This window comes from Rhinoderma darwinii, chromosome 1 (assembly GCF_050947455.1).
Source record: "Rhinoderma darwinii isolate aRhiDar2 chromosome 1, aRhiDar2.hap1, whole genome shotgun sequence".
Classification (NCBI taxonomy): domain Eukaryota; kingdom Metazoa; phylum Chordata; class Amphibia; order Anura; family Rhinodermatidae; genus Rhinoderma; species Rhinoderma darwinii.
The window spans coordinates 475,844,950-475,872,170 of NC_134687.1; the positions used below are offsets into that span (position 1 = coordinate 475,844,950).

General features: G+C 43.3%; 1 protein-coding gene across 3 annotated transcripts; it reads right to left on the reverse strand.

Annotated features, from left to right (window-relative positions):
* Window positions 1–2,129: 2,129 nt before the first annotated feature.
* Window positions 2,130–27,221, reverse strand: KMT5A (lysine methyltransferase 5A). Of its 3 annotated transcripts, XM_075833909.1 has the most exons (8): window positions 27,046–27,221; window positions 16,176–16,273; window positions 12,828–12,984; window positions 11,093–11,288; window positions 9,771–9,858; window positions 9,605–9,664; window positions 5,274–5,464; window positions 2,130–3,665 (listed from the first exon to the last, which is right to left on the reverse strand). In XM_075833909.1, the coding sequence occupies exons 1-8, from the start codon at window positions 27,053–27,055 to the stop codon at window positions 3,455–3,457; spliced, it is 1,011 nt and encodes a 336-aa protein (XP_075690024.1). In that variant the 5' UTR covers window positions 27,056–27,221; the 3' UTR covers window positions 2,130–3,454. The 3 variants fall into 3 exon arrangements, with proteins under 3 accessions (XP_075690024.1, XP_075690042.1, XP_075690034.1); XM_075833927.1 differs by lacking the exon at window positions 16,176–16,273; XM_075833919.1 differs by lacking the exons at window positions 16,176–16,273; window positions 27,046–27,221 and adding an exon at window positions 16,274–16,474.

Here is a 27,221-nt window from a genome sequence, read left to right on the forward strand (position 1 = left end):
TAGAATATCTGCTGCTGAAGATATATCGCTGGCATCCTGGCCAGACTGACAGACCCCTGATGATAAGTATAGAAACGCGTAGGGTCGGGTGAAGTGAGGGAATTTTGCGTAGGGGGCAGTGGCATTGTTGTGCATCTGTACATTGGGAGAATCTGGTGCGGTTAACGCAGGCTCCTGTGTGAACGAGGGTCCAAACCACTGCTTTACCAATGTTATACACTGATTCCATATTTTGATATCTCTGTTTACATACCCAGTCACAAAGGGTTCGCAAACGAACTAGGAATGGGAGTATTGTGTTTAATACATTTTTAAATACACTGGTGGGCTTTTCACAGTGGTGATTGTACCCCTGTTTTTAGATAGCTATGAAATAAAAATTATACATTTTACTCATTTATCACTTCAGTGAATTTTCAAATGTTCATATTTGTGGGAGCACAATATATATCGTTAAAATACAGTGAATTACTACATGCGTAGTGTATTAGAGCTGTCAGCTACTCACTGACAGCAAGCATAGTGGGTCCTGACGTTGTCAGGACCCACTAGGCTTCCGTCTATGGCATAGCCAGACGCCATTGTTTGGTGTCCGGTTGCCATAGTCACCATCGCCGGCTGCTATCGTGTAGCAGGCCGGCGATGGCAGCTTAACCCCTAAAAAGCCGCGATCTCTATAGAACGAGGCTTTTAAGGGGTTAATAAGCGGGGACACAGCGATCGGTCCCCGCTGTAGGAGCTGCAGCAGCTCCTATATGTGTCGGGAGGACGGCCGAAACGGCCGTTACTCCCGAGACGTACTATTAGGTCATGGAGCGCGAACGATACAGCTGCCATGACCTAATAGTATGTCCAGGAGCGGGAAGGGGTTAAAGACATACTGAATCAACTTCCTATGAAATTGGGCCAAGTGTGTGTCTCAGACATTGGATTGTGAGCCTCATTAAGGATAGGAACCAATGTAAAAATAGTATCAATTTCTGCAAAGCCATGCAAAAGAGGTTTATAAGCAACAGAAAATAAATCTTATGGTGCGGTTTCTAATGCACAATAGGCCCAGATTAAATGTTAGAGTTTAGTAGATCTGCCCCCACTAGATCTAAAATGTAGACAAGATCAAATTTAGACCAGGGAGTCTAAAGATGCAGTAGATTTATCAGTGACTCACTGATAAATTTGGGACTTTTCTAGACACCTCTCCTTATACAAACCCTTGGTTGGCTTAGTTTTCATTTGGTGCATTTTGGCCCATTTTAAGCCACACACACACTTTATTATTACCGACCGGGCTAAATTTGCAGGGACGATTTGCGGCTAGAAGAGGCAGTCTAGCCTGAACAGAGAAGATGAAGAAAAAGAACATCTGCAATCAGATAACTACATCAGGTGGCGTCTTATGTATTCTGCCTGATCAGTACTGGAGTCTCCGGTATGATCTGGAATTTAATTTAAAAAGTAATATCTATCAAGGGACTGTGTCTTTTAAGACCCTAGCAACACCTGACAACCCACACACCATTCGCCCTATGGTCTTGTAAAACCTCAGTACCAAGTAGACCTCAACCTCCCAAATTAAAAACCATAGACCTTCACCTCTAAGGCTGCCTACCCCTGGTCTAGAGGGAATATAGTCCATGAATGTTACATGCAGTCGACTGAAAACTTCACTTTACAGAACCATATTTCCATCAAGACAAGAGGATTAGGCTGACCCCCCCCCCCCCCCCCCCCCCCATTTAAACTCCATTGTCTTAGACACCAGAAATATGGATAGAAAATAAGTAAAACCTTTGATAGCATTATCCGTTGTCCCAGCAGGATGCTGTATTAGGAAGAATCAGTTTTTTGTTTTTTTTTACACTTTCAAATACAGGAAATTATAACATCTAACTAGGAGCCCACATTGATATTTATATAGAATATAGACTCTATAAAATATAAATAGAGTATAGGCTAATTGCATTTAACAAAAAAAATTATTTTCATTATTAGGAGGTATTGAATTGGTGTAACTAAAATCGGGTTAGTTGCCTTATAGGAAAATTGGAACGTTGATGGTCTAAATGTCAATGTGAAACCACAAACATCACTAGGCTACAGATTAAAAGTCACATTCTTACCAATAAATATTTATTCTACAGAATGTTCTTTTCAATGAAATATAAAAAGTGTCTTTACAATGTGATATTTTACAGCATTTAAAAAAAAAACAAAAAAAAAACCCAATACTCATTATAGCAATCAGGACTTGGACCCCTAAACATGGTCCAGGATGCCCTAGAGGCTTTTATTGTATAACTGCCTGAGGCCTCATGCACCCAACCATATTACAGATCCGTAATATATGGCACCCTTAGCAATCTATGGGCCAATAATATACCTCTATATGCACTTTATTTCATACAGAAGTTTTCCTCACTAATTGATATGGAATACATAAAAAAAAAATAAAAAAAAAGTATACATAATTGACATGTTATACTGGATGCTCTTTTAAGTAGTTATCCGCCCCTAAAAACATCACTGCGAGGGGACAACATACGGCGGTGCTCAAGTAAAGAGCTGTAGAGACTCAATGCGCAGTTGTACAGGTTCCTATGCACATGGTTCTGCCTTGTGCAAGAGGCCTAAGTCATGGTACAATACTGGCCAGCGTCTGCCACTGGCATTTAAAATCTTATTCTAAAAAGATGCTATTTTTCCACCACTTTTGCTATTCAAACAACAACAAAAAGCACCATAATTTGAGATAACAGGTGGCAAATGTCACATCCCATAGACCGGTGACTATGGAAAAATACAAAGCATTTCAAATTGGTTTAAAAGGGCTTCTTGTGGCTCGCACATAAAAAAGTATTCAAGACTGATCACCGCAGAACAAAAACGCGCAGCGTATCTAGATATAAAATGAATGAGCTGGGGACCTTTCATGTACAGATACACCGCCTAGGATTTCATTGTTGGAGCTGTAGATGAGCATGCACAAGTCGAGGCAAAACTATAGACATGAATACTCCAACAACTCCATTATATAGCAATCAGGTTGGAAAAAAAATAAATGTATAAACCTACAGTTAAACAGTCTTGAGCAGAAGAGAATATTACTTCAATAATATACAAATGCTTATAGCCATAGCCCTATTTTTTACAAATTTTTTTTTTTTTTTTTTTTTTAGGGAAAATGGACTGGCCACCACCAGATAATCTGGAGCAACGCTATTTGTAGGTGCGTAGGCCCAACAAAAGCCAAAGTATTGTATAAAAGGGTAAAAAGGATGTAGATCAATGAATTGCATGCTCAGGAAGGACAGACTCCTCCATGCAAAACACAGAATAAAACTATTCTCAGTCTCTAAGAACACCTGCATTCATTGTAACGGTCTACAAATAGGAGGGGGAGAGGGTAAAACCAGTTCAATCAGCAAGGTGTAAAATCCAGTAGTTAATATTGAAGTCAGTTTTTCAGCCATGGATGTGCTTCAATGGAAGTCTTGCTTCGATCTCCATAGTCATACAACAGTTCCTCACCAGCGTTTATGTCCCTTGATGCAATCAATATAAGGTGCGGTACATTCTTGATATCATGTAACTTTGTATGGCAATTTCCATTCTTACTATGGTTTATTAGTCTTCCTAAACGGTTGCTCTCTTTTGTAGCGTCAACACTGGTGGAAGGATAGAAAGGAAAAAAAAAAGTTTAATATATCACAGATGAGGTGGTGTAATGGAGCAAGTCACTGGAAAATTTGGAGTTTACGGTGGATCGGTCATATGTGGACGCCGCCCTGTCTGTAGTGACAATAGGTAGATCTCTGTAGTTTGAGTCCAATGATACTCATTCACCCTATTAAGGCATATGGACATCAGAAGGGGGGTCCCCAGCTCAAGACCCCCTCCATATCCCTCTATGAGCTGCGAAGCAAGAAAGACATGGCCCAGTCATGTATTACATGGTAATCCATTCATTTGAATAGTCGGCATGTAATGCTACATTTTCAGGACAGACCTCAGCTGATGGCCTGGTGCTCAAGGAGCCAGACGTTATAAGTCTGTCTTACCAAGAGCTTCAGGTCCCATTTTATATTGTCCTGCGCTTTTAAAAAGGAAACAAAAAAGATCCCATCACCACATTTGTTTATTCCGGTTTGTTTGGAACGGTGTGCCAGTCTCTCCTATAGTGCCGCACGGGCCATATTTACCAAGAGTGCATTCCCAGGTAAAGAATATGATTGGGGGACATGAAACAATGTCAAGTCAGACCTGAAAGCTTGATGAATGTGACAGAAGCCATGCACACTTTTTCTATACAGTTACACGTGAACGCAGAATATTTTGTTCAACCCGCAATCCATCTATTTTTCAAAACTTGAATAAATACATTGATCAAACTGCCCCAACAAGCTGCTCAATATTTCCTTCTAAATAACCCAATAGATAGATGCAATGGATTCATTTTAAAGGGTAACTAAAAACTTTCATAAAACGTAACATGTTAGAAGTTCGATTAGGGGGGGGGGGGGGGGGGGTGTCTCCCTTATCAGACCCCCACTGATCCAATCGCTAAAACGATGCGACAGAACCACTTAGTTTCGGATTATCTCCTTTCCCAGGAAAGCCGAGCGAGCAGTCTATAGAAAATTTGAGTCTGTACACCGCTTGCTCGGCTTTCTGAGGAAAGCAAAGAAACGAAGCACCACAGCACTCAACTAAGCGCTTCTGCCGCTTCATTCAGCCATCGGTGGGGGTCTCAGTGACATGTTACATAGTTCGTACGGTTAAAAACACATGTCCATCAAGTTCAACCAAGGGACGGGAAAGGGGAAGTAAAAAATTTCTACACATAGGAGCTAATATTTTTTTGTTCTAGGAAATTATCTAAGCCTTTTTTAAAGCCATCTACTGTCCCTGCTGTGACCAGCTCCTGCGGTAGACTATTCCATAGATTCACAATTCTCACAGTAAAGAAGGCTTGTCGCCTCTGCAGGTTGAACCTTTTTTTCTCCAGACGGAGGGAGCGCCCCCTTGTTTTTTGAGGGGGTTTTACATGGAACAGGATTTCACCATATTTTTTGTATGTGCCATTAATATATTTATATAAGTTAATTATGTCCCCCCTTAGTCGTCTTTTTTCAAGGCTAAATAGGTTTAATTCTTTTATCCTTTCCTCATAACTTAAAGTGTAACTATACTTCCATAAAGCGGTTGACATTAAGCATTACGTTTAAAAAGAGCCTTAGAGGAAAATGTCGAGATTATCCATTTAGAATACTCACCAGTAGGTTTTATTCAAATACTGAAAATAATACATGTAGCAGCCGGTGGATGAATCCTCAGCATAGAACGCCTCTCGCCTTTTAGCATCCGTTGTCTCTATGAGGTCTCCATGGTATTCAACCACAAATTCCCCACGCTGGAAGTTCCGAGTTGCAATCACCCCTCTACCTTTACCAGTAATTATGTCAACCTGGACAGAAACAAAATGGACGCAGTCAGTATGGAGGATTTAATGTGAATGTTTGACATTAGCCAATATATATGTATATTTTATTTATTTTTTAAGGCCCCACCAGCCATTCTCTTAGGACTGGTGAACGCACTACATCATATCAGTACAGTTGACCCCCTACTTGCCTTCTCTAAGAGCTCATGCACACAAGTGCATATATACAGCAAAAGGACAGGCTCCGGTCCGGTGAGATCAGGAAAGTTCCCGAAGCATTCTTTGAGCCCTATAATAAGAAGGTTGTGTCCATCCTCATCCATCTATTTTTGTCATACTTAGCTAAAATTAAAAACGAAGCATCAAGACAGATTTTTGTTTCTACAGGTCCGATGCGTCGCCATGGTAACAGACATGACTGCAAGATCAGACTACGCAGGGTTTATCCATCCCCTACCTCGTGCTAACCTACAGAACGTACATAGGGGACTGAAGAGGATGGATGTCAATGTGACTCCACGGAAATAGTTTGCAGTCGGTCTGAATGGACACATAGGTCTGCATAGGAGCTGTAGAAACAAAAACAGCACGACACTTCAAAGGACAGAGGATAATAAAAATATTCACCTCCATTAAGGGGAGCTCCCTACATACAGATTTGTAGTTTAGGCTTCGGTCACATCTGCGTCGGGAATCCGTTCGTGGGTTCTGTCGGAGCTGTCCCGTCAGGGGAACCCATGAACGGAATCCAAAAGGCAAACAAACGGAAACCATAGGTTTCCGTTTGCATCACCATTGATTTCAATGGTGACGGATCTGATGCAAATGGTTTACGTTTGTCCCCGTTGTGTAAGGGTTGCGGTGACGGAATGAATAGCGCAGTAGGACTATAGTATGGATTAAGTCGCCTGCGCTATTGATCCCGTCAAAACAGAATCCTGTCACAACTGTGACAAACGGAAACCTTTAGCAACGGATCCATAGTCATTGATATCAATGGTCATGCAAACGGAAGCTTAGGTTTCCGTGTGCCTTTCCGTTGAAGGGTTAACCTGACAGAAACCTCTGACATAACCCCTCAAAGGAAGGGCAACGCTGATGTGAACCGGGCCTTACAAGCACCTTGGCTCCGTTCTGGAAATTCCCAGTAGTCCGACCCTCACCAGTTAGTAAATTATGGCACATCCTTACAATGTTCCTTACCTTTGGAAAAACGCATGTACAAAATAGCACTGTCCTTTTTGACGTTTTATACAGAAGCTTACGGAAAAAGGCACCAGAAAAAAATAAAAACATACCTAGAGCATGCTGCAGAAACCATAACGCTATACATGTAGGCTCTCGTTTTACTACAGATTTTAAACTTAGCGGCCAGATGTCAGTTTAAAGAATTATACTAAAAGTAATAAAGACTGTTGGACCAATAAAAATTGTATAAAATGAATTGTGACACTTTAAATCTATATTTATTTATTTTTACTAGCTGGCAATATGTTTAAAGAGGCTCTGTCACCACATTATAAGTGCCCTATCTCCTACATAATCTGATCGGCACTGTAATGTAGGTTACAGCAGTGGTTTTTATTTTGAAAAACGATAATTTTTTGACCAAGTTATGACCTATATTAGCTTTATGCTAATGAGTTCCTTAATGGACAACTGGGAGTTTTTTTACCTTTGACCAAGTGGGCGTTTGAGAGAAGTGTATGACGCTGACCAATCAGTGACCAAGCAGCGTCATACACGTCTCTGCATTCATGTCCATCTGTACTCAGCACAGAGCGATCTCGCAAGACATCACCTCCAGCCAGGACGCAATGTCTAGTCACACTCCCGACACTTCGGTAAAGTTTTTGTGGGACTTACTCAAAGAGCACGGTCTCGCGAGATCACTCTATGCTGTGATTAAAGAGGCTCTGTCACCACATTATAAGTGCCCTATCTTGTACATGGGATCGGCGCTGTAATGTATATTACAGCAGTGTTTTTTATTTAGAAAAACGATAATTTTTGACGGAGTTATGACCTATATTAACTTTATGCTAATGACTCTTAGACAACTGGGCGTGTTTTTACTTTTGACCAAGTGGGCGTTGTGAAGAGAAGTGGATGACGCTGACCAATCAGGGTCATACTTCTCCCCATTCATTTACACAGCACATAGTAATCTTACTAGATCACTATGTGCAGCCACATACACTAACTTTACTGAAGTGTCCTGAGAGTGAATAGACATCACTTCCAGCCAGGACGTGATGTCTATTCAGAATCCTGACACTTCGGTAACATTTGTGAGATTTACAGCACAACAAGCGTAATCTCGTTTTAAATGACAGTTTACAGCGTAATCTCATGAGATTACGCTTGCCTTGCTGTAAATCTCACACAAACGTTACCGAAGTGTCAGGATTCTAAATAGACATCACGTCCTGGCTGGTAGTTATGTCTATTCACTGTCAGGACACTTGAGTAACGTTAATGTGTGTGTATGTGGCTGCACATAGTGATCTAGTAAGATTACCATGTGCTATATAAATGAATGGGGAGAAGTGTATGACGCTAACCAAAGTGTAAAAAAACACACCCAGTTGTCCATTAAGAAACTCATTAGCATAAAGCTAATATAGGTCATAACTTCGTAAAAAATGAGTTTTTCTAAATATAAAAAACACTGCTGTAATCTACATTACAGCGCCGATCACATTATGTAGGAGATAGGGCACTTATAATCTGGTCGCCTCTTTAAGTCCCACACAAACATTACCGAAGTGTCGGGAGTGTGAATAGACATTGCATTGCTAGAGACAATGTCTATTCACTCTCAAGACACTTCAGTAAAGTTACTGTGGGTGTATGTGACAGCACAGCGTGATCTCACGAGTACAAATGGACATGAATGGAGAGAAGTGTAAAATGATCGTTTTTCAAATTAAAACCACTTGTTATCTACATTACAGCGCTCATCACATTATGTAGGAGATAGGGCACTTATAATCTGGTGTACATACCATTTTATTCAGCGGGTCCTTAAGACTAACGATACCAAATTTATATAGTTTTCTTATGTTTTACTACTCTTACACTAAAAACAGTAGTTTCAAAATTTTTTGTTTTTGTGTCTCCATATTTGAAGAGCCATAACTTTTATTTTTCTGTCAATGCAGTCATATGAGGGTTTTTTTTGCAGGACTAACTTGTTTTTATCGGTACCATTTTGGAGTACATGCGACTTTGATTACTTTTTATTTAAGGCAGGATTCACAGAAAACAGCAATTCTCGCTTTGTTTTTTAGGTTATTTTTACGGCGTTCACCAAGCAGCTTAAATAATGTAATGACTTTGTAGTAGGGGGTCGGTGCAGATGTGGCGATAAATGTGTAACTTTTTTTCCTTTTTAATAATAAAGCATTTTGTAAGGGGAAAAGTGGGTTTTAGTTTTTTTTTATTATTAACTTTATTTTTTTTTAAAAATTATTTTTTTTTTACTAGTCCCACTGCGCAATAATCCAATCGCTTTTATAATACACTGCAATACTTCTGTATTGCAGTGCATTACTGCCCGTCCGTGTCTTCTGGCATGGCCTAGCAGGCATTAACTAAAGGCAGACCTGGGGGCCTTTATTAGGCCCCCCGACTGCCATAGAAGACACCGGCACCCTGCGATCCTATCGCAGGATGCCGGTGGGGTGAGAGGGAGTTCCCTCTCTCCAAAACCACTCAGATGGGGCGCTCTCTATTGAGCGCCGCATCGGAGGGGTTAAATGAGCGAGGGAGCTGAGAGGAGGGAGATTTAACAGCTCCCTGCTCGGTTTGTTTATTCCGATGCAACACCGTGAAAAGGCGTATGCATTGGAATAAAGCCCGTTAGTGGCCGCAGTCAAAATACGTATTGGCGTCACTAACGGGTTAAACTAAACATCTGTTGGGTATCTTGGTGCTTTTTAGACCGCAATAGGCTGTGGTGCATGTCTGCCCCTGTGTTTACAAAGAGACATACCACCAAGATGTGCAGTTTTCCTGCGTTTTTAAGCCTAGGAACAGATTCAACCAAGGGTGTTTGTAACCCTGTGAAGTCACGATCTCAATGACATCATCTTCAAGCAGAAACATAGGTCACCATCACAAAGCACGGCCAAGGCTTCAAACAGATTGTGCAGTACCTACCTTCATCCCATCTTCTTTGCCGCTTACTAAAAGCTCATCTATTCTCTTCTTTTCTTCCGTCTGGAAGAAGGAAGAAAATGAAAACCAAAAAAAAAAAAAAAACGACAATCAGGACCATTACAAATTTTTTCACATTTTAGGTGTAAAGGTCACCGGTTCTAGTTACCTCCAGCTCTTTTTTACTTTTTCTGCAGCTTCGTCTGACAGGGAAATAGTCTGTAACTTTCCGGTTTGGAGATTTTGTTCCTTGAACCCTTAAGAAAATAAGAAGCAAATTGTACAGAAAATCTGCTTGCAGCACTTGTCAGAAGGCTCCATAGTCCATCAATATTTACAGCCATTGGTCGGTGCCAAAGCTTTACATTATAAGGCCCCTTGCACACGACTAATTGTGGTCCACAATTATGGACCGTAATTGCGGATCAAAATACGGTTTTATTCATTTCTATGGCCCATAGACACCTTCCCGTATATTTACAGGTATGTGTCCGGGCTGTAGAAGACACCCGTAAAAAATAGGACACGTCCTATTTTTGGATTTCACGGACCGCACTGTCATACTTTGTAATGGGAGCACGGCCTGCGAATGACTGTCCGCGGCCGTCCGTGCCCGTATTCACGGTCTGTGATTACGGGCCTGGTGCCTAAAGGCTTTAGGAAATCATGTTTCTAGAGATGACTTTGAACATTTTTGAAATGTATAAAGCGTATGTGTTCTCAAATTGTCTCAACACGTAGATAGTCAAAATTGTAATCACAAATCTTTAGGAATGCAAAATAAAATATGTGATTGTAAGATCAAATCACTGTGCGAAAACAATTGCTCGATGGTCTAGCAATTAAAAAGGGTGTTGCCACGCACCAAGTTGACTTATCGTCATGTTCCTTTACCACGTGACTACGATTTGAACTTCGCAATATCAATTAATTGTTACATGTAAAGATGTGTTGCGCAAACGCTTCACATTCAGGAGCTATAGTGGAACAAGCAGTCGAATAGCTAAATCGGATGCATCACTGAACCGTATAAAGCCCGTCTAAGCGTTGGGTCCTGCATTCCCTGGCACCCAAATGGTCATTCTGGGAGTACATTAAATGATGTACTCCCAGAGTACTGAATAGAAAGAGGTCTTGCCGACAGGTATTCTTTAAAAATGCCACACTTGAAAGATGCCGGCTGCTGTTCGCGCCAAAACAACATAAGCATACAGGATGTCTACTATGCGCAATAAAAGGGTATTCGGTCTGACAAAGCTCCGAAAACTTCAGTATGGGTTTGTGATCGCCAACTTTTTTTTTTTTTTTTCTCAACATAGGGCACCATTGATGGCGGTCCAGGTTCACAAGACCTAACTTGTCTTCGTTGAAATGACAGTGACCCAATAACACAGCCTCATGCATATATACGTAGAGCAAAGCCAGTAGGTCAATGATGGAAAACATGAATTGAAGAGAGTTTATTTGGGTGAACATATTTGCCATACTCACTTCTTTTTGTTAGATTTTGCCTTCACCATCTTCTGAGGCCCCGACGTCCTGTCAGCCGCTGGTAAAAAGGATTTCTTTTGGGTTTCAGGAACGGAGTCTTTCTGGTCAGGACTAGCTTCTGTAGAATTCAACTTCTTCTGCTTGTTTTCAATAACCTTCACCACTTCTGATGTAGCACCAAGTTTGATTTTCTCAACTATAATTAGATGTGAGATACAAAGTTCAATCATTGTGAGAGCTAAAAGCAACTGAAGGGACGGGCGGCTTAAAAGTACTACAACCTCTCGCTGCAAAACTAACCACAAGTGAAGCGCAGCAAGTCCACATGATATACCGCCCGCATAAAAAGGCCGATAGCGGCAGCATGAACACCGAGTCACACGCGTCAATATTAAAATAATCTGTGCGCTATGGAAGACCCTCTTTAACCCCTTAAGGACTAAGCGTATTTTGGCATTAAGAACAGCATGAACTTTTTTTATTTTGCACCGCCACAATCCGAGAGACATAACTTTATTTTTCCATCTACGGGTCTATAGGAGGGCTGTTTTTTTTGTTTTGTTTTTTACGAGACAAGTTGTATTTTTCAAATGGTACCATTTGAGTACGTACAAAACGTACATTTTTTTTTATTTACTTAGAGGATTGGGGAAAAAAAACAAAACAGCAATTGCGGCACTTTATTTTTTTTCACTATGCGGTATTAGATCGTTAACTCCGTTATATGGGTCATTACAATTGAAGCAATACCAAAAACGTATATTTTTTTATTTTATTTATCCCACTAGGGGACTTTACAATACAATCACGCTACTTAAGGCCCTTTTACACCGGCCGGTGCAGCGAGCGACAATCAACGAGACATCGTTGATCGGCCCTCGTTTGCTCCTGTCACACGGAGCTATGGATGGGGACGAGTGGTCGTTACTCCGATCGCTCGTCCCCATACATCATGTCGGCAGCGCTGCCGACAACGATAATCTTTTACTTTTTTAAAACAATACGACCAGTAGATGATCGAGCGTTTACTCGTTCATCTGCTGACCGTTCCCGTTTACACGGAGCGATTATCGGCAACGAGCGTTATAGTAACGCTCGTCTGCCTGATAATCGTCCTGTGTAAAAGCCCCTTAAAAAGCTTTGGTATTCCAAGTATACCGAAGCATTATTGCCTGTCAGTTATAAACGGACAGGCGATTAGGTCATGTCTTTGGCACGGCCTAATAGGCAAAAAGTCATGGCAGGCCTGAAAGCACTTTGTTAGACCACGAGCCGCCCTCCTGTAGCTACGGCAGCGATGGATTGCGGCATCTAAGGGGTTAAACGGCCATCCACTGCCCGTACTATTACATCCTATTTTTTGGTGCTGCCGAATGCCCAATGGACTCAGATCAGAGGGTCAGGGCAATAAGAGATATAGCCCAGCACGTTCACTCCGCTGTTTTTGTTCTTTAGCACCCAACGGAAGAAAAAGTTCACGCCGTGTTTGCCAACATATGTCGAGTCTATGGCAGACACATGCAATTGTATGGCACATATTGGAAAATGTCAGATGTATGTTCAACAAATACGTCAAGAGCCCTTGTGTATACGCCGAAAGTCCACCACACGTGGCGTAACGAGAGCCTAAACTTTTATCATCTGCTTTGCTTGTTGCAGTTTACATTATAACTCATACAGAAATTATTATTTCTTCTTCAGCAAGAGGTTATAGAAACTAACGACTCGATCATACCATCGGTTTTCTTGTGCACGTCTACAGAGGCTTTGCCCGGATATTTGCCCTCATTGTGCGTTGCAGAGTTTTCTTCCTGAAGAGGAGGTCTTGTACTGACAGATTTGGTAGGGCTCATATAAGAGAAGATTTTTGACTGTCCCCCATGTCCCAGATCCTGCCAAAACAATGATGAAATAAAATCATGCCACAAGCACCAACATCTTTAGGGCAACAGCTGCCAGCAATGCCCATATTGCATGGGGATTGAATTTTTGCGTATGGGTCCAAACAAACATTTTATCCCTTGCCAAATAATGGATTAAAAGATCCAAATTACCTCTCTGGCAAACAACACAATAAATTTATCATCTGGCACTTCATTTTGCAAAGTTGTTTTTCTGTAAGTTACTGGGTTAGTCAGATTTCAGAAAATTTTAATTTTTTTATATCAATAAAAAATTTAAAAAAAAAAAAAAAAAAAGTTATACAACTTTACAATAGACTTTCTGTATTCATTCCTCACCGGTTTTAAGATCTCTGCGGCTTATTTAGTAGGAACATTTAGGCCTCATTCACACGTCAGGGTTTCCCGGCCGGGTGCCGGCCGTTCATAAATAGGCCGGCACCCGGCTGCATTAGGAATGATAGACCCCTAATGGGGCTATTCACACGACAGTTTTTTTGACGGCCGGGAAATCCGGACGTCAAAAAATAGGACATGCTCTATCTTCGCCCGGGTACCCGGCTCCCATAGAAGTCTATGGGGCCGGGTAATACACGGCCATCACCGGGATGTGTCCCGAGTGATGGCCGGGTTTTCCGGAGCTTGCGCTCTATCTCCTCCTCCTCACAGCGCAGAGTGTATGTGAGGAGGAGGAGTTGATGCCATTCTGACGAATGGCATCGCTGTACACTGTGTGGCAGGGCCGGGGTGTACAGCAGGTGGAAGGGAGCGCTGCGCTGGCTCCCTTCCCCTGCTTGAAAAGCACCCTGGCCCGGCGACACCTTCGATGGCGCCGCTAGCAGCTGCGGCTGCTACTACTACTGCAGCGATGCCACTATAGCAGAGCAGGGAGGTATCTCCCCGCTCTGCTATGTGCTAGCCGCACTTTAGCTCCTTGAAGGAGCGGAATCCCAGTGTTTTGGGGGATTCCGCTCCTGGACAGAGCGCTTGATGTCTCTGTCCATATCTGGGCAGTGACATCAGGGGAAACTCCTGAAGCGGAATCCCCGAACACATGGGGATTCCCCTTCAGGAGTTGCCGCTGATGTCACTGTCCGGATCTGCCCGAGACCGGCACGGATGCAAAACTTAATGCAAACCGGCCGGGCAAAATGGCCGATTTTACCGGCCGACACTCGGGCTCGGGAACGACCCGGTCGTGTGAATCCCGCCTTAGGGCCAGTTCACAGTGAGTTTTTTTGACACGGAACCCGCGTCAAAAAACGGCCAAAAATACCGCCCATTGATTTCAATGGGAGGCAGAGGCGCTTTTTTCTCGCGAGCGGAAAAAACAGCTTGCGGCAAAAAGGGACATGCCCTATTTTTGGGCGTTTTTAGGCAGAAGAAACATATTTTACAGTGTTTTTTCCCCGCGGCACTCAATGGCCGCGGGTGAAAAACGCAGCGAAAACCGGCGTGCAGTTAGAGCAAAGTCTGCCTCAAAATTCCAAACGGAAATTTTGATGCAAATTTTCCGCCTGAAAAAAACTGTGAACCCAGCCTTAGGCTATGTTCACACTGAGTTTTTTTGCAGGTGGAATTTCTGCCTCAAAATTCAGTTTGGAATTTTGAGGCAGATTTTCCTCTCCCTGCACGCCGATTTTCACTGCGTTTTTCGTCCGCGGCCGTTGAGCGCCGCGGGCATAAAATGCCGCAAAATACGCTTTCTCTGCCTCCCATTGATGTCAATGGGAGGTCAGAGGCGTAAACGCCCGAAGATAAGGCATGTCGCTTCTTTTTCCCGCGAGGCAATTTTACCGCTCGCGGGAAAAAGACGCCTCCGCCTCCCATTGAAATCAATGGGAGGCATTTTAGGGTAGATTTTGACGAGTTTTGTGGCGCTGTTTCCGCGTCAAAAAAACGCAGTGTGATCATAGTCTTAGAGCTTACTTCCAGGGGATAAAGTTCTGTCCATGGTCATGTGATAGACACACTGGCGCTGGGATCTTTAGAAGACACAGCTCTGATACACATACTGTAACGATCCCAGCACCTGTGTGTCCATCACATGACCATGGACAGAACTTTATCCCCTGGAAGTAAACAACGTTCCTACGGAATCACAACAAGCAGAGATCTTGAAAACTGTGAGGAATACAGAAAGTCTATTGGAAAATTGTATCGCTTATACAAAAATAAAAAATAAAGAAAAATTTACAAACCAGACAATGGCTATTAAAAAAAAAAAAAAAAAAAGTATAAATGGTTAGTTTAAAAAACCTAAAACTCTATACTAGTAAACTTAAGTACCCACAGCTTCCCTATTTTAGAGGGAATTAGTTAGATAACAGGTATGTAGTAGGGAATTACTGTTTAAAGAGGATCTGCCACCTCTCCTTTAGTAAATAATTGTCTTCCCTATGAAAAGTCTGGGATAGAACTCGGAGTTGTGCCATTCCTCTGTTATTCCTCCTAGAAATTTATGAAATGGGTGTTGCCATTCCTCTTGTCAAGGTGATGTGTTTATACACGCCCAACTAGTAATATCTAGTGGTCAATATATTCAAACATTTCTAGGAGGAACAACAGAGGAACAGAACACCAGAGTGCTAACAAAAATGTCGAGAGGTGACAGGTCCTCTATGGAAGCAGACTAGAGTACATGTACTAGACGTAGAATGGCGGTGACGTGCGTTCCTTCACAACGCAGAGTGCAGCAATAATCCCGGACGTTAAGACCTGTTCACATGTAAAGGATAGGAAGAATCAGAAGCAATTGCTGGTTTAATCAGATTGGTGCAATTGTCACATTTTGGTTTATATTAGTCACTAACATGGCCAGATTTGTGGGATTTTTTTGGGTTTGCAGACTCCAATTTACCTACTTCCAACTTTATCTTATTGCCATCACCATTATTTATAGTTGGCTTGTGAATGCTGATCGCTCCATGTGCCCCGGCCTTTTACAATAAGAGGTCATCTAAATAAATCCCATCCAGAAGCGATGCGGCAATTTACACCACAAATCAAGAACACATGCGGCTCTGCTACACACGCCGCAACCACAGCTGCCATCATGGCCCAGCCCCGTGCAAGGGGAGATGCGGCAGATCACATGTAGGGGGCGCACAGCGATCAATACACGGGCTCCTCGTCTGAACTTGGCTCAGCAGAACAAACAAGACAGTAACTAGCCCACCGACCCCGTTCGTTTTCGGGTTGTTCTCATTGGTTCCCCCGGTTCGACAGGTTTCCGGTGCGTCCCCACTTCTTCCTTCGCTGGGTTTGGACATTTTCTTACCTAGGAGACAGACAGGGTGGGTTTGTTGGGGTTTGCTGTTGAGGTGTTCAGCGATTTATGACAGGCATAGCGCCGCCATCTTTAAAAGGCCAGGAGGCGGAGAAGGCTCAGGCCGATGGAAGATAGAGCCACCCGGGCACCGCCCCCTGTCACCCTCCACCCACCACAGTATACCATGGCAGCAGTGCCATGCCTCCACATTAGCTATGCTGCCGGGATTATCAGTCCTTGTGGGCATCACATAACGTACGTTCATCGCCACTGCCGGTAATGCACGTGTGACCTGTGACCAGACACTACCGACATGGGAGCCGCCCATCAACATTGCAACTAAATGGAAAAATGGCATTACAAGCGATGTGTACAACTCCCAACACGTTCTTCTCCCTATCGCAGCTATCAGAGTGAGTTTGTGTGTGTGTGTCCCAATAATATGGGACCACAATGGTCATATAGGCAATCCTGCACAGAGGGGAAAAAACACAAACCCCCACGACTTTTATGGAAGCTTTATACCACCTGTCTGGAATATAAAGCTGGCCATACACTTAAAGAGGCTCTGTCACCAGATTTTGCAACCCCTATGTGCTATTGCAGCAGATAGGCGCTGCAATGTAGAGAAGAGTAACGTTTTTATTTTTAAAAAAACAAGCATTTTTGGCCAAGTTATGACCATTTTTGTAGTTATGTAAATGAGGCTTGCAAAAGTCCAAGTGGGCGTGTTTAAAGTAAAAGTCCAAGTGGGCGTGTATTATGTGCGTACATCGGGGGCGTTTTTACTTCTTTTACTAGCTGGGCGTTCTGACGAGAAGTATCATCCACTTCTCTTCAGAACGCCCAGCTTCTGGCAGATCACGCTGTGACGTCACTTCCCCAGGTCCTGCATCGTGTCAGACGAGCGAGGACACATCGGCACCAGAGGCTACAGTTGATTCTGCAGCAGCATCAGCGTTTGCAGGTAAGTAGCTACATCGACTTACCTGCTAACACCGATGCTGCTGCAGAATCAACTGAAGCCTCTGGTGCCGATGTGTCCTCGCTCGTCTGACACGATGCAGGACCTGGGAAGTGACGTCACAGCGTGATCTGCCAGAAGCTGGGCGTTCTGAAGAGAAGTGGATGATACTTCTCGTCAGAACGCCCAGCTAGTAAAAGAAGTAAAAACGCCCCGATGTACACACATAATACACGCCCAGTTGTACTTTTGCAAGCCTCATTTGCATAACTACAAAAATGGTCATAACTTGGCCAAAAATGCTTGTTTTAAAAAAAATAAAAACGTTACTGTAATCTACATTGCAGCGCCGATCTGCTGCAATAGCAGATAGGGGTTGCAAAATCTGGTGACAGAGCCTCTTTAAAGAGGCTCTGCCACCACATTATAAGTGGCCTATCTTGTACATGATGTGATTGGCGCTGTAATGTAGATTTTCAGCAGTGTTTTTTTTATTTAGAAAAACAATAATTTTTGACGGAGTTATGACATGACCTATATTAGCTTTATGCTAATGAGTTTCTCAATGGACAACTGGGCGTGTTTTACTATATGACCAAGTGGGCGTTGTACAGGGGAGTGTATGACGCTGACCAATCAGTCATACACTTCTCTCCATTAATTTACACTGCACTCGCGATATAGTTATATCGCTTTGTGCAGCCACATACACAAACACTAACATTACTGCAGTGTCCTGACAATGAATATACATTACCTCCAGCCAGGATGTGATGTGTACTCAGAATCCTGACACTTTGCTAACACAATCCTGACACTACAGCACAGCAAGCATAATCTCGCGAGATTACGCTGTAAACGGTCAATTCAAACGAGATTACGCTTGCCTTGCTGTAAATATCACAGAGACACTACAGAAGCGTCAGGATTCTGAACATTACGTCCAGGCTGGAGGTAAAGTATATTCATTGTCAGGACACTGCAGTAACATTATAGTGTGTTTATGTGGCTGCACAGAGCGATATAGCTATATCGCTATGTGCCTTGTAAATGAATGGGGAGAAATGTATGACATTGATTGGTCACTGATTGGTCAGCGTCATACACTTCTCTCCACAACGCCCACTTGGTCATATAGTAAAACACACCCAATTGTCCATTAAGAAACTCATTAGCATAAAGCTAATATAGGTCATAACGCAATAAAAAAAAAAACACTGCTGTAATCTACATTACAGTGCCGATCACATCATGTACAATATATGCCACTTATAATGTGGTGACAGAGCCTCTTTAAAGGGAATGTGTCGCTAGAATAAATATTATTTTTTTTTCAGTTAAACAATTAGTATTTGTGCGATTACACATTGTTTTAACTTTTTCACAAGTCAGGAAATATTAGAAGTTAGATTCTAATTTATAACATTTCCATGTGCTGGCCGCTAGAGGGAGCAGTTCCCAAAATTGCAGCATGGTCAATGTGGTAAAGCAACCTCATTGCTTTATGCTGCAAATTTGGGGTGGACACACTCTCTCTAGTGTCCTCACACAATTCCCCCCTCCCTTATTCTGGCTAGTGCCAGGAGAAGGAAGGGTTTGAAGGTCTTCAAACCTCCTACACTGTGTGCCGCCATTTTCTGAGCGACTGCATAGTGCTAGGAGGATTAGATACAGGGCTCAGCAGACAGTATAACACGAACATAAATTACCTGCTCCTGCCGCCGTCGCCTCCGCTGGTCTACGCTCCTATTCCTTGCGCCTTCGCTTCGTTGAACATATGGCCGGAAGCTGCGGCCGGATTTCGCTCTACGAACAAGCTTCGTTTTGGTCTGCGTGGGAGCAGCACATGCGCCCTTCCCACACAGACGGCGTACGCTTCTGAGAATGGAACGGCTCCCGTTCATACTCGCTATGGGGTTGTATGTGCCGTATTCCATCTCTGTATGTGCCGTTAATCGACACATATAGAGATGAAAAAAAAAAAAAGGCAGCCCCCATAGAGAAGTAAAAGTAAAAAATGAGAACACAATTAAATAAAATGTTATTATATTAAAAGCTATAAAAATAAAAAAAAATAAAAAACAAAACCACATGACACCTTTCCTTTAACCCCTTAAGGACACGGCCAATTTTGGCCTTGAGGACAGAGCAATTGTTTTACATTTCCCTCTTTGCATCCCGACGCTCATAACTCTTATTTTTTGTACGACGTAGTTGTATGAGACTTTGTTTTTTGCGGGACGAGTTGTACTTTATGTAAGTATCCATTTTGTGGTACAAATACATCATTTAATTTCTATACAGTTTTATTTTGGCGAAAATGCAGAAAAAAAAAGCAGTTGCGCAGCTGTTTTAATATTTATTTTTTTACACCATACACCGCTCATAAATAATGGTATACATTTGTTGTACAGGTTGTTACGGTCGTGGCGATACCAAATATGTCTATATTATTTCATGTTTTGGGACTTATATTTTAAAAAGTTTATTTATTATAAAAAATGTGTGTTTGTGTATTTTTTTTACTTTTTATTTATTTATCATTAATTTTTTTTACACTCATTTCACTTTTTTTTTTAATCCCATAAAGGGATTTATCATTTTGTAACTGCAATGTACTGGCATAGATCTATATGCCAGTACATTAGCCTGTGCACTGATTGTACACAGGCAGTTGTTAGGGCATACCTCAGTATGCCCTAACAGGAAATATGTTCAGACAGCCCATGGGCTGTCTGGCCATACGAGTTGTGGGCTTTGATCGCGTCACAGTTATCTTCTGTGACGCGATCAATGTGCAGTCCCCCCTCTCTGAACGCCGCGATCAGATTTCATCGCGGCGTTCAAAGGGTTAACAGCGGAGAGAAGAGGTTTCTCTCCTCTCCGCTGTCAGAGTGGGGCCGTGGATGTGTATTACAGCCGTTGCCCCGCTCTCGATCGCACGCAGAGACGGCTGTCACACAGGACGAGTATGCTCGTCCTAATGCGCGAAGTACTCACCGCTCAGGACGAGCATACTCTTCCTGTGTCGGCAACCAGTTAAGGCCAGGTTCACACTGCGTCTTCTGCACGCCAATCTCATATTTTTCACCTGACCTTTAGCTCCCATTGCTTCTAATAAGTATCAGCCATAGTTCACACGTTGCTGATTTTTCAGCTCATTGAAACAAAAATCAATGGCACTGATAGTGCAGAATAAGTCGCCGTCAAACTTCTCTGGCAGTGGCTTTTCTCCCACAGGAACAAAGGATCACCCATGCTTAAATCCAATTCTTCCTCCTCGCAGACAGAGCCAGGAGACCCACACATGACAGTGAGCTGATCCCGCACCATAGTCATCTGGGACCACCTTTACTCAACCACACAGTTCAGACTAGAGAATAAAGGGGCAACTGTCACATCTCATGCACATCTGATCACAAATCCAGGGGCTCAGGTTATCAATCTCTCCATGACAAAAATGTCAAACCTTTGGAAAATATGGAGCTCAAGAGCATGCACCACGTTCTGCCCCAAGCACTTTTTGTAGTGGCCTTCCACTTTGGCTATTGGCCAAGGGAGGCTCGAATGAGGTGTTCGAATAAGGCATATGGAAAGTTTGTCCGGATGAAACCAACCCTTTTAGCCATGTTTACATGTAATAAAAAACCTTGCGTCTGCAGAAGTGGCCTGCATACCTGTATGACTAAGGGTATGTTCACATGGCAGCGTCCGTAACGGCTGAAATTACGGGGATGTTTTCAGGAGAAAACATCCCCGTAATTTCAGCCGTAACGGCATGTGCAGGCGCTTGAACGCCGCGTCCATTACGCACGTAATTGGCACTGCTTTTCATTGGAGTCAATGAATAATGGCTCCAATTACGCCCCAAGAAGTGACAGGTCACTTCTTTGACGCGGGCGTCTATTTACACGCCGTCATTTGACAGCGGCGCGTAAATATATGCCTCGTGTGAACAAACGTCAGCCCATTGCTTTCAATGGGCAGATGTTTGTCAACGCTTTCAAGCCGCATTTTTCGGACGTAATTCGGGGCAAAAACGCCCGAATTACGTCCGTAATTAGTGTGTGTGAACATACCCTTAGGCTTCATGCCCACTTCAGTCTTTCAGGGTGCTAGACGTTTTTCTGACGGCTAGCACCCTGACCCATTCATTTCAATGCAGCCATGCACACAGTTTTTTTGACGGTCCCGTTGCTCCGTTCCGACAAAAGTAGAGCATGTCCTACTTTGGTCCGAGATTCCGTGACCGTGAGGCTCATGCAAGTCAATGGGGCCGTCAAAAAAATTGAAGGGACACGGAAGGCATCCGTGTGCCGTCCGTGTGTGATGGAGCCGTTGCCTAGCAACGGGCGGGCAGAGGTACATTAGAGATATTACACTAATTGGCAGCCACTTATCTCTATCCAGCACTGATAGAGAAGAGGCTGCTGATAAATATAAAATAAAAAGCAGTTCATATGTACCCCGGTCGTTGTCTTGGTGACGAGTCCTTCTTTCTCCAGTCCAAACTTTCTGTATGACGCGACAGTCCATGTGGCCGCTGCAGCCTGTGATTGGCTGCAGAGGTGGTCACGTGGGATGAAGCGTCATCCCTGGAGCCTGGACTTCTGACGTCATCCAGTCTGGCGTGACCGCCACTACAGCCTATGATTGGCCGCAGCGGTGACATGTGATGAAACGTCATCCTAGGAGGAAAATGCAGGGAGCTCTGGGTAAGTATGAACTGATTTTTTTATTTAATTAAAATTGTATTTTGCGAGCACCGAGAATGGTCATTCTTCAGCGCTAGTCACTGTCCAGGGTGCTGAAAGAGTTACCGCCGATCAGTGCAGCCCATTAACTCTCAGCACCCTGTACAATGACTAGCGCTGAACAACCCTGCTCTTTCAGCACCCTGGACAGTACCATGCTCGACGCGCGGAAACACTGAGTGCACACGGAAACCACACGGCCGCTAAAACGGGCACACGGATCCGTCAAAAACGGCGATGGAAGTTTGCACGTGGCCTAACATGCGGATTTCACCCTCTGCATTGAAATGGGTGAAATCTGCACAAAAATCTGACACTAAGGGCATGCTGCGGATTTTAACACATTATGTTTTCTAAAACCCTGTTTATTTTCACTGTCGTTTTTTGGGGATTTCCACATGGAAATACTGCCCATCAAACTATTATATTGCAGAAGAACAGACTTTCTACTAGCTATGGTTACCTTGGATACCGGACCTGGACTATTCCCCCTATTACGTGTACACGAGTATTTGTTTTTATTTTATTAAATCAATATTTGTGTTTTTAAAAAAACTTTTCTACTTTAAACTATTAAAAAAAAGTTTTTACAATCCAGCTTCTATGTATCCTGTATATATAGAAGCTGTGACGTTCTCTGTCGGATCCTGTGTGTCTGATACACAGGATTGAACTTCTATCAATCACATCTAAGGTATGAATTTCGATGTGATCGATATTAGCTGGATCCTGTATGTCAGAGACAGGCAGGGCACTCAGCAGAGCTGTCAGTTGAGCTGACGCATTCGGCTGAGAGAGAGCGATACAATTTCTATGTATATGGGATACTGTAGTGTCAAAAGTAAAAAAACACAACTAAAAAAAAAAGTTCGCTTTGGACTATTTTCTACTTGTTAGATTGGTACACTGACAATAAGATGATCCCAAAGTGCCCCCTGCTGGGACACTTATCCATCAGCTGTAATCTGCGGGGAAACCAATTTCTAAGGGCTTATTCAGACAAGTGTGTCCGCTTTGCGTCCACAAAAAAAGGACCGTATTTCATGCATTTCCATTCCTTGTGGCATCAGTGTGTTTTACATGTGGTATCAGTGTTCCTGGTTTTTTTTTTTCCCATCATTTCTTTACCAACTGGTGTGCGAAAAACAGACAGCACACAGATGACGTCCCTGCGCGGTCACTGGTTTTCACGCACCCATTGACTTCAATGGGCGACGTGGTCTGTAAAAACGGATTAAAATAGGATGTACATGGAGTTTCACGCAACGGGGGTCACGCTGTGTGAAAAGACACGAACGTGTGAATAGCCCCATTGAATTGCATAGGTCCATGTTCCGTACAGTTTTTTTTTAACAGACAGCACATGGACGTGAAATACACTCATCTGAATAAGCCCTAAGTGTTCTATTTCCCTGCAGCACCACCACAGGGGAAGTTAAAGGGGTTATCCTGGATATTACCCTTAAGATAAGCTGTCAGTATTAGAGCGGTGGGGGTCAGCATCTTGGCACGCCCAGCGATCAGCTGTTTGAAGGGGGTCGCAGCGCCCGTACGAGCGCCGCAGCATCTTCATTGATTACATGAATTAAATTTTTGTTCATACTCGTGTGAGCCACTACGTAAGTAGCAGCTCATGCAAGTCCGAAAAAAAAAAAATCCATGTAAACAATGAAGGGGCTCATGCGAGTGCCGCGGCCCCTTTAAACAGATGATCGGCACTTGGTGGGTCAAACACCCACTGATCGCAAACTGATGGCCTATCAAATTTAAACATCCCGGATAACGATTTTAAGCATTACACAATATTCATTCAAATCAATTTGTTTGTATAAAATAAGACAAGTCCTCCGGAATCTGAAGTTTTGCAGTGGTCGGTGCCAGAAGCAGAAGGCTCCGACCATCGTATAGTGGACGTGCTGCAATATTGCAGCTCTGCTCCTATCCAAATGAGTAGGAGCAGAGCCGCGGCACGGCCGCTATAACAGTGGTCGGAGCCTTCTGCTTCTGGCACTGCCCACTGCATAACCTCCAGTGCCAGCTGATCGGAGCAGGGTCCGGGTGTCGGACCATCAGCAATCATATACTGATAACCTATCCTGTGAATAGCTCATCAGTATGAAAGACCGCCCCATGCCCAGACAACCCCTTTACACCTTACGCACACGACCGTGTGTGCCGTCCGATAGGAGACTTGGACAATTTTTCACGGACCCGATTCACCCGCTAAAGTGAATGTGCCCGTGAAGGCTATCGGGTGCCACTCGGATGCCGTCAAAAACGGCACGAGTGGCACAACGGACGTGTGCATGAGGCATTAGAGTATGAACACACTAGGCGGAAACACTGCAGATTTCCCCCAACGGGTCACATTGCAGAAAGTCAGCAGCTTAATACAGTAGCAGCATTAATTTCATTTGAAATTAATAAAAGCACATACTTACCCGCCTGCCATAATCCTAGCAATGCGATCCTCTTCTGAACGCAGCCCAGCCTCCTTTGATACCATATTGAGAAAGGATTGGGCATGTTAAGGCTATGTTCACACGGAGTATTTTGGGGGAGGAATATCTGCCTCAAAATTCCATTTGGAACTTTGAGGCAGATTTTCCTCTCCCTGCGCGCCGATTTTCGCCCGCGGCCATTGAGCGCCGCGGGCATAAAACAGCGCGAAATACGCTTTCTCTGCCTCCCATTGAAGTCAATGGGAGGTCAGAGGCGGAAGCGCCCAAAGATAGGGCATGTCGCTTCTTTTTCCCGCGAGGCAGTTTTACTGCTCGCGGGAAAAAGACGCCGACGCCTTCCATTGAAATCAATGGGAGGCGTTCTCGGGCCGTTTTTGCGTCGCGGTTTCCGCGTCAAAAAACTCGGCAAAATACCCCGTGTGAACATAGCCTAAACATGCCCAATCCTTCTTTTCATCAATATCTCCTGTTGGGCAGGGAGTCAGGACACCCCAATACACACTAGATGGTTGGCAATTCCTGCCAAAATGGTCTGGCTTGGCCAACGTTCATATAAAGTACTGTATATAGGCTCCTTCAGCTCCAGCAGGGAAGACCCAGATTTTGAGTGCTGTCTCACCAAGTCCTAAATGCCTCAACACCTAGGAGGTGCTTCAGGATTTAGGAATTATCTATATAGCAAAACTTGTCAATTCTTCTAATAGAATATATTTATTAGAACCCATGCACAAGACTCTGAACTTCGTCGTATGGTTGCCTTGTGGGCTGTACCACTCGGTGTTCACTGCATCTTCGCCAAATACAGCGGGATAACTTAGTTATAGGGACACTCTTTAAAGGGGACCTTTCATCTCTCCCAACAAGTCTGTTTATTTTAGAAAATAATTGTATTCCCCATGTAACAATTCTGGAGCATCTTTTTTTAGAAATCTGCATTGTGCCATTCCTCTGTTATTCCTCCAAGAAATTTATGAATCTATTGACAACTGGGTATTACCATTCCCCGTCTCACAGGGGCGTGTCCCCACACAATCCCACTGATTGGATATGGTCAGTCTGTAGGGACACACCCCCAACTGATATCACCCAGTTGTCATTATCATAAATTTCTAGGAGTAACAATACAACGTAGCATTCTTTCAGAAATACAAGTATTTATTAAAACAGACATGTCAAGAATGCAAACAGGTCTTCTACAAGCAAGCCCCTAATATATTCATCTAGGGGTTTGTTCAAGGGGGTAACAGATAAGTAAGGGTTCCACCCTAAAAACTGAATATTAAGTTCAAACCATTCACAACATAACAAAACCACCACATAAGCAGCGACATACCCTGAAGCTCTCAACGGATGTAACATTTAGGGCTGATGCACACAAGTAGATTTCAGCTTCTTGCATGAGCTATACATTACCAACCCAAAATTGGATCCTGCACCGCAAGATCTGAAGAGTCTTCGCCAAAGGCTTTTCTGCTGGATACAAAAACAGCAACAGGCGCAGTCCCTACTGGTATTGTGGACCTGTAGCCACTTCATGTGCTGCCATATGTCTCCTCCACAATGCATTATATGCTCTAGATTTTTGTAATTCAGATTGCAAACACTTTTTTTAAAAGAAAATCCATAACAAAAACAAACACCACAACAACTTCTGTGACAGTGTAAAGTCAGGGGCACACGGAGATACAGTATCAGCCCACGGAGCTCCCCGAGTGCCACATAATGGCTCCATTCCTCACGGATTCGTAGTACTGAAAACGCAGCCGTTTTCCTCTGGAAAGTTATACAGTAAGGGCATGTCCACACGGCTTATTTTCAGGTCGTAAACGCCCCGAAAAACGGCTGAAAACACGGAGGCTAAACGCTTACAAACATCTGCCCATTGATTTCAATGGGGAAAATGGCATTTCGTTCCCACGGGGCGTTTTATTTACATGAAAGTTTGTAAAAACGGTGCGTAAAAAAAACACCCCGTAAAGAAGAAGTGAATATCACTTCCTGAGCCCTTTGTCATTGTCTCAATAGAAAAACAGCTCCAAAAACGTCATAAAAAAAACGCATCAAAATCAGAGGCTGTTTACAGCAGTTTTGCGTTTGCCGTGTGAACATACCCTTACTCGTCAATTTCCCACCGTTCCAGAGATTCACAGGGGTCACCGCAGCATGGATGGGGGGGGTGAATTTCCTCCAAGGAAAAGTCTTCTCCTCCCCTGGACACTTCTCAAAACACAAGTATTATTTCACACTATATGAACAATTTTCCGACCAAAAAGCATTTATACAATGGGAGATATTTTCATTGCTCAATAGCTATAACAGAGTAAATATTATGATTCTAGCATTTACTATTAATCGAGTAAAGAAAAAAAAATAAGACCATGAATGGTTCCAAACAATAAGGTGGATTTCCATCGCTGGGAACAGATCGTGGTTAGTAGGACCACTGGCAATAACGGTTACGTATCACTGATTCGTTTAGCAAATAAAGATTTACTTCTATGGCAACTTTAGATCAATAAACAAGAACGACTTGTTCATAAGAACAAGAGAACACTTCCCAATAATCCTACATCAATAATGTAATCGCATAGCCGCCGTTACCTCTCCCCATGATGTCTCCGGTGAAGATCGTGTAAATCCCGTACACAAAACCTGAACAATACAGTTACAGCCAGAAAAGAAATCGCCACATTAATCGCTATTCCGCTAAACCTCGCCAGCGAAGTTTAAAGCCCCACACGCCGGATCTGCCGTGCTAGGGGCGGGGTGAGTAAATG

Bases quoted from the DNA above. Each gene is read 5' to 3' on its own strand.
- KMT5A (XM_075833909.1), bottom strand. The intron at 9,859-11,092 runs GTGAGTATGGCA...TATTTTCTTAAG, and splicing joins GCAAAATCTAACAAAAAGAA to GGTTCAAGGAACAAAATCTC. The intron at 9,665-9,770 runs GTAACTAGAACC...TCCTTCTTCCAG, and splicing joins AAAGTAAAAAAGAGCTGGAG to ACGGAAGAAAAGAAGAGAAT.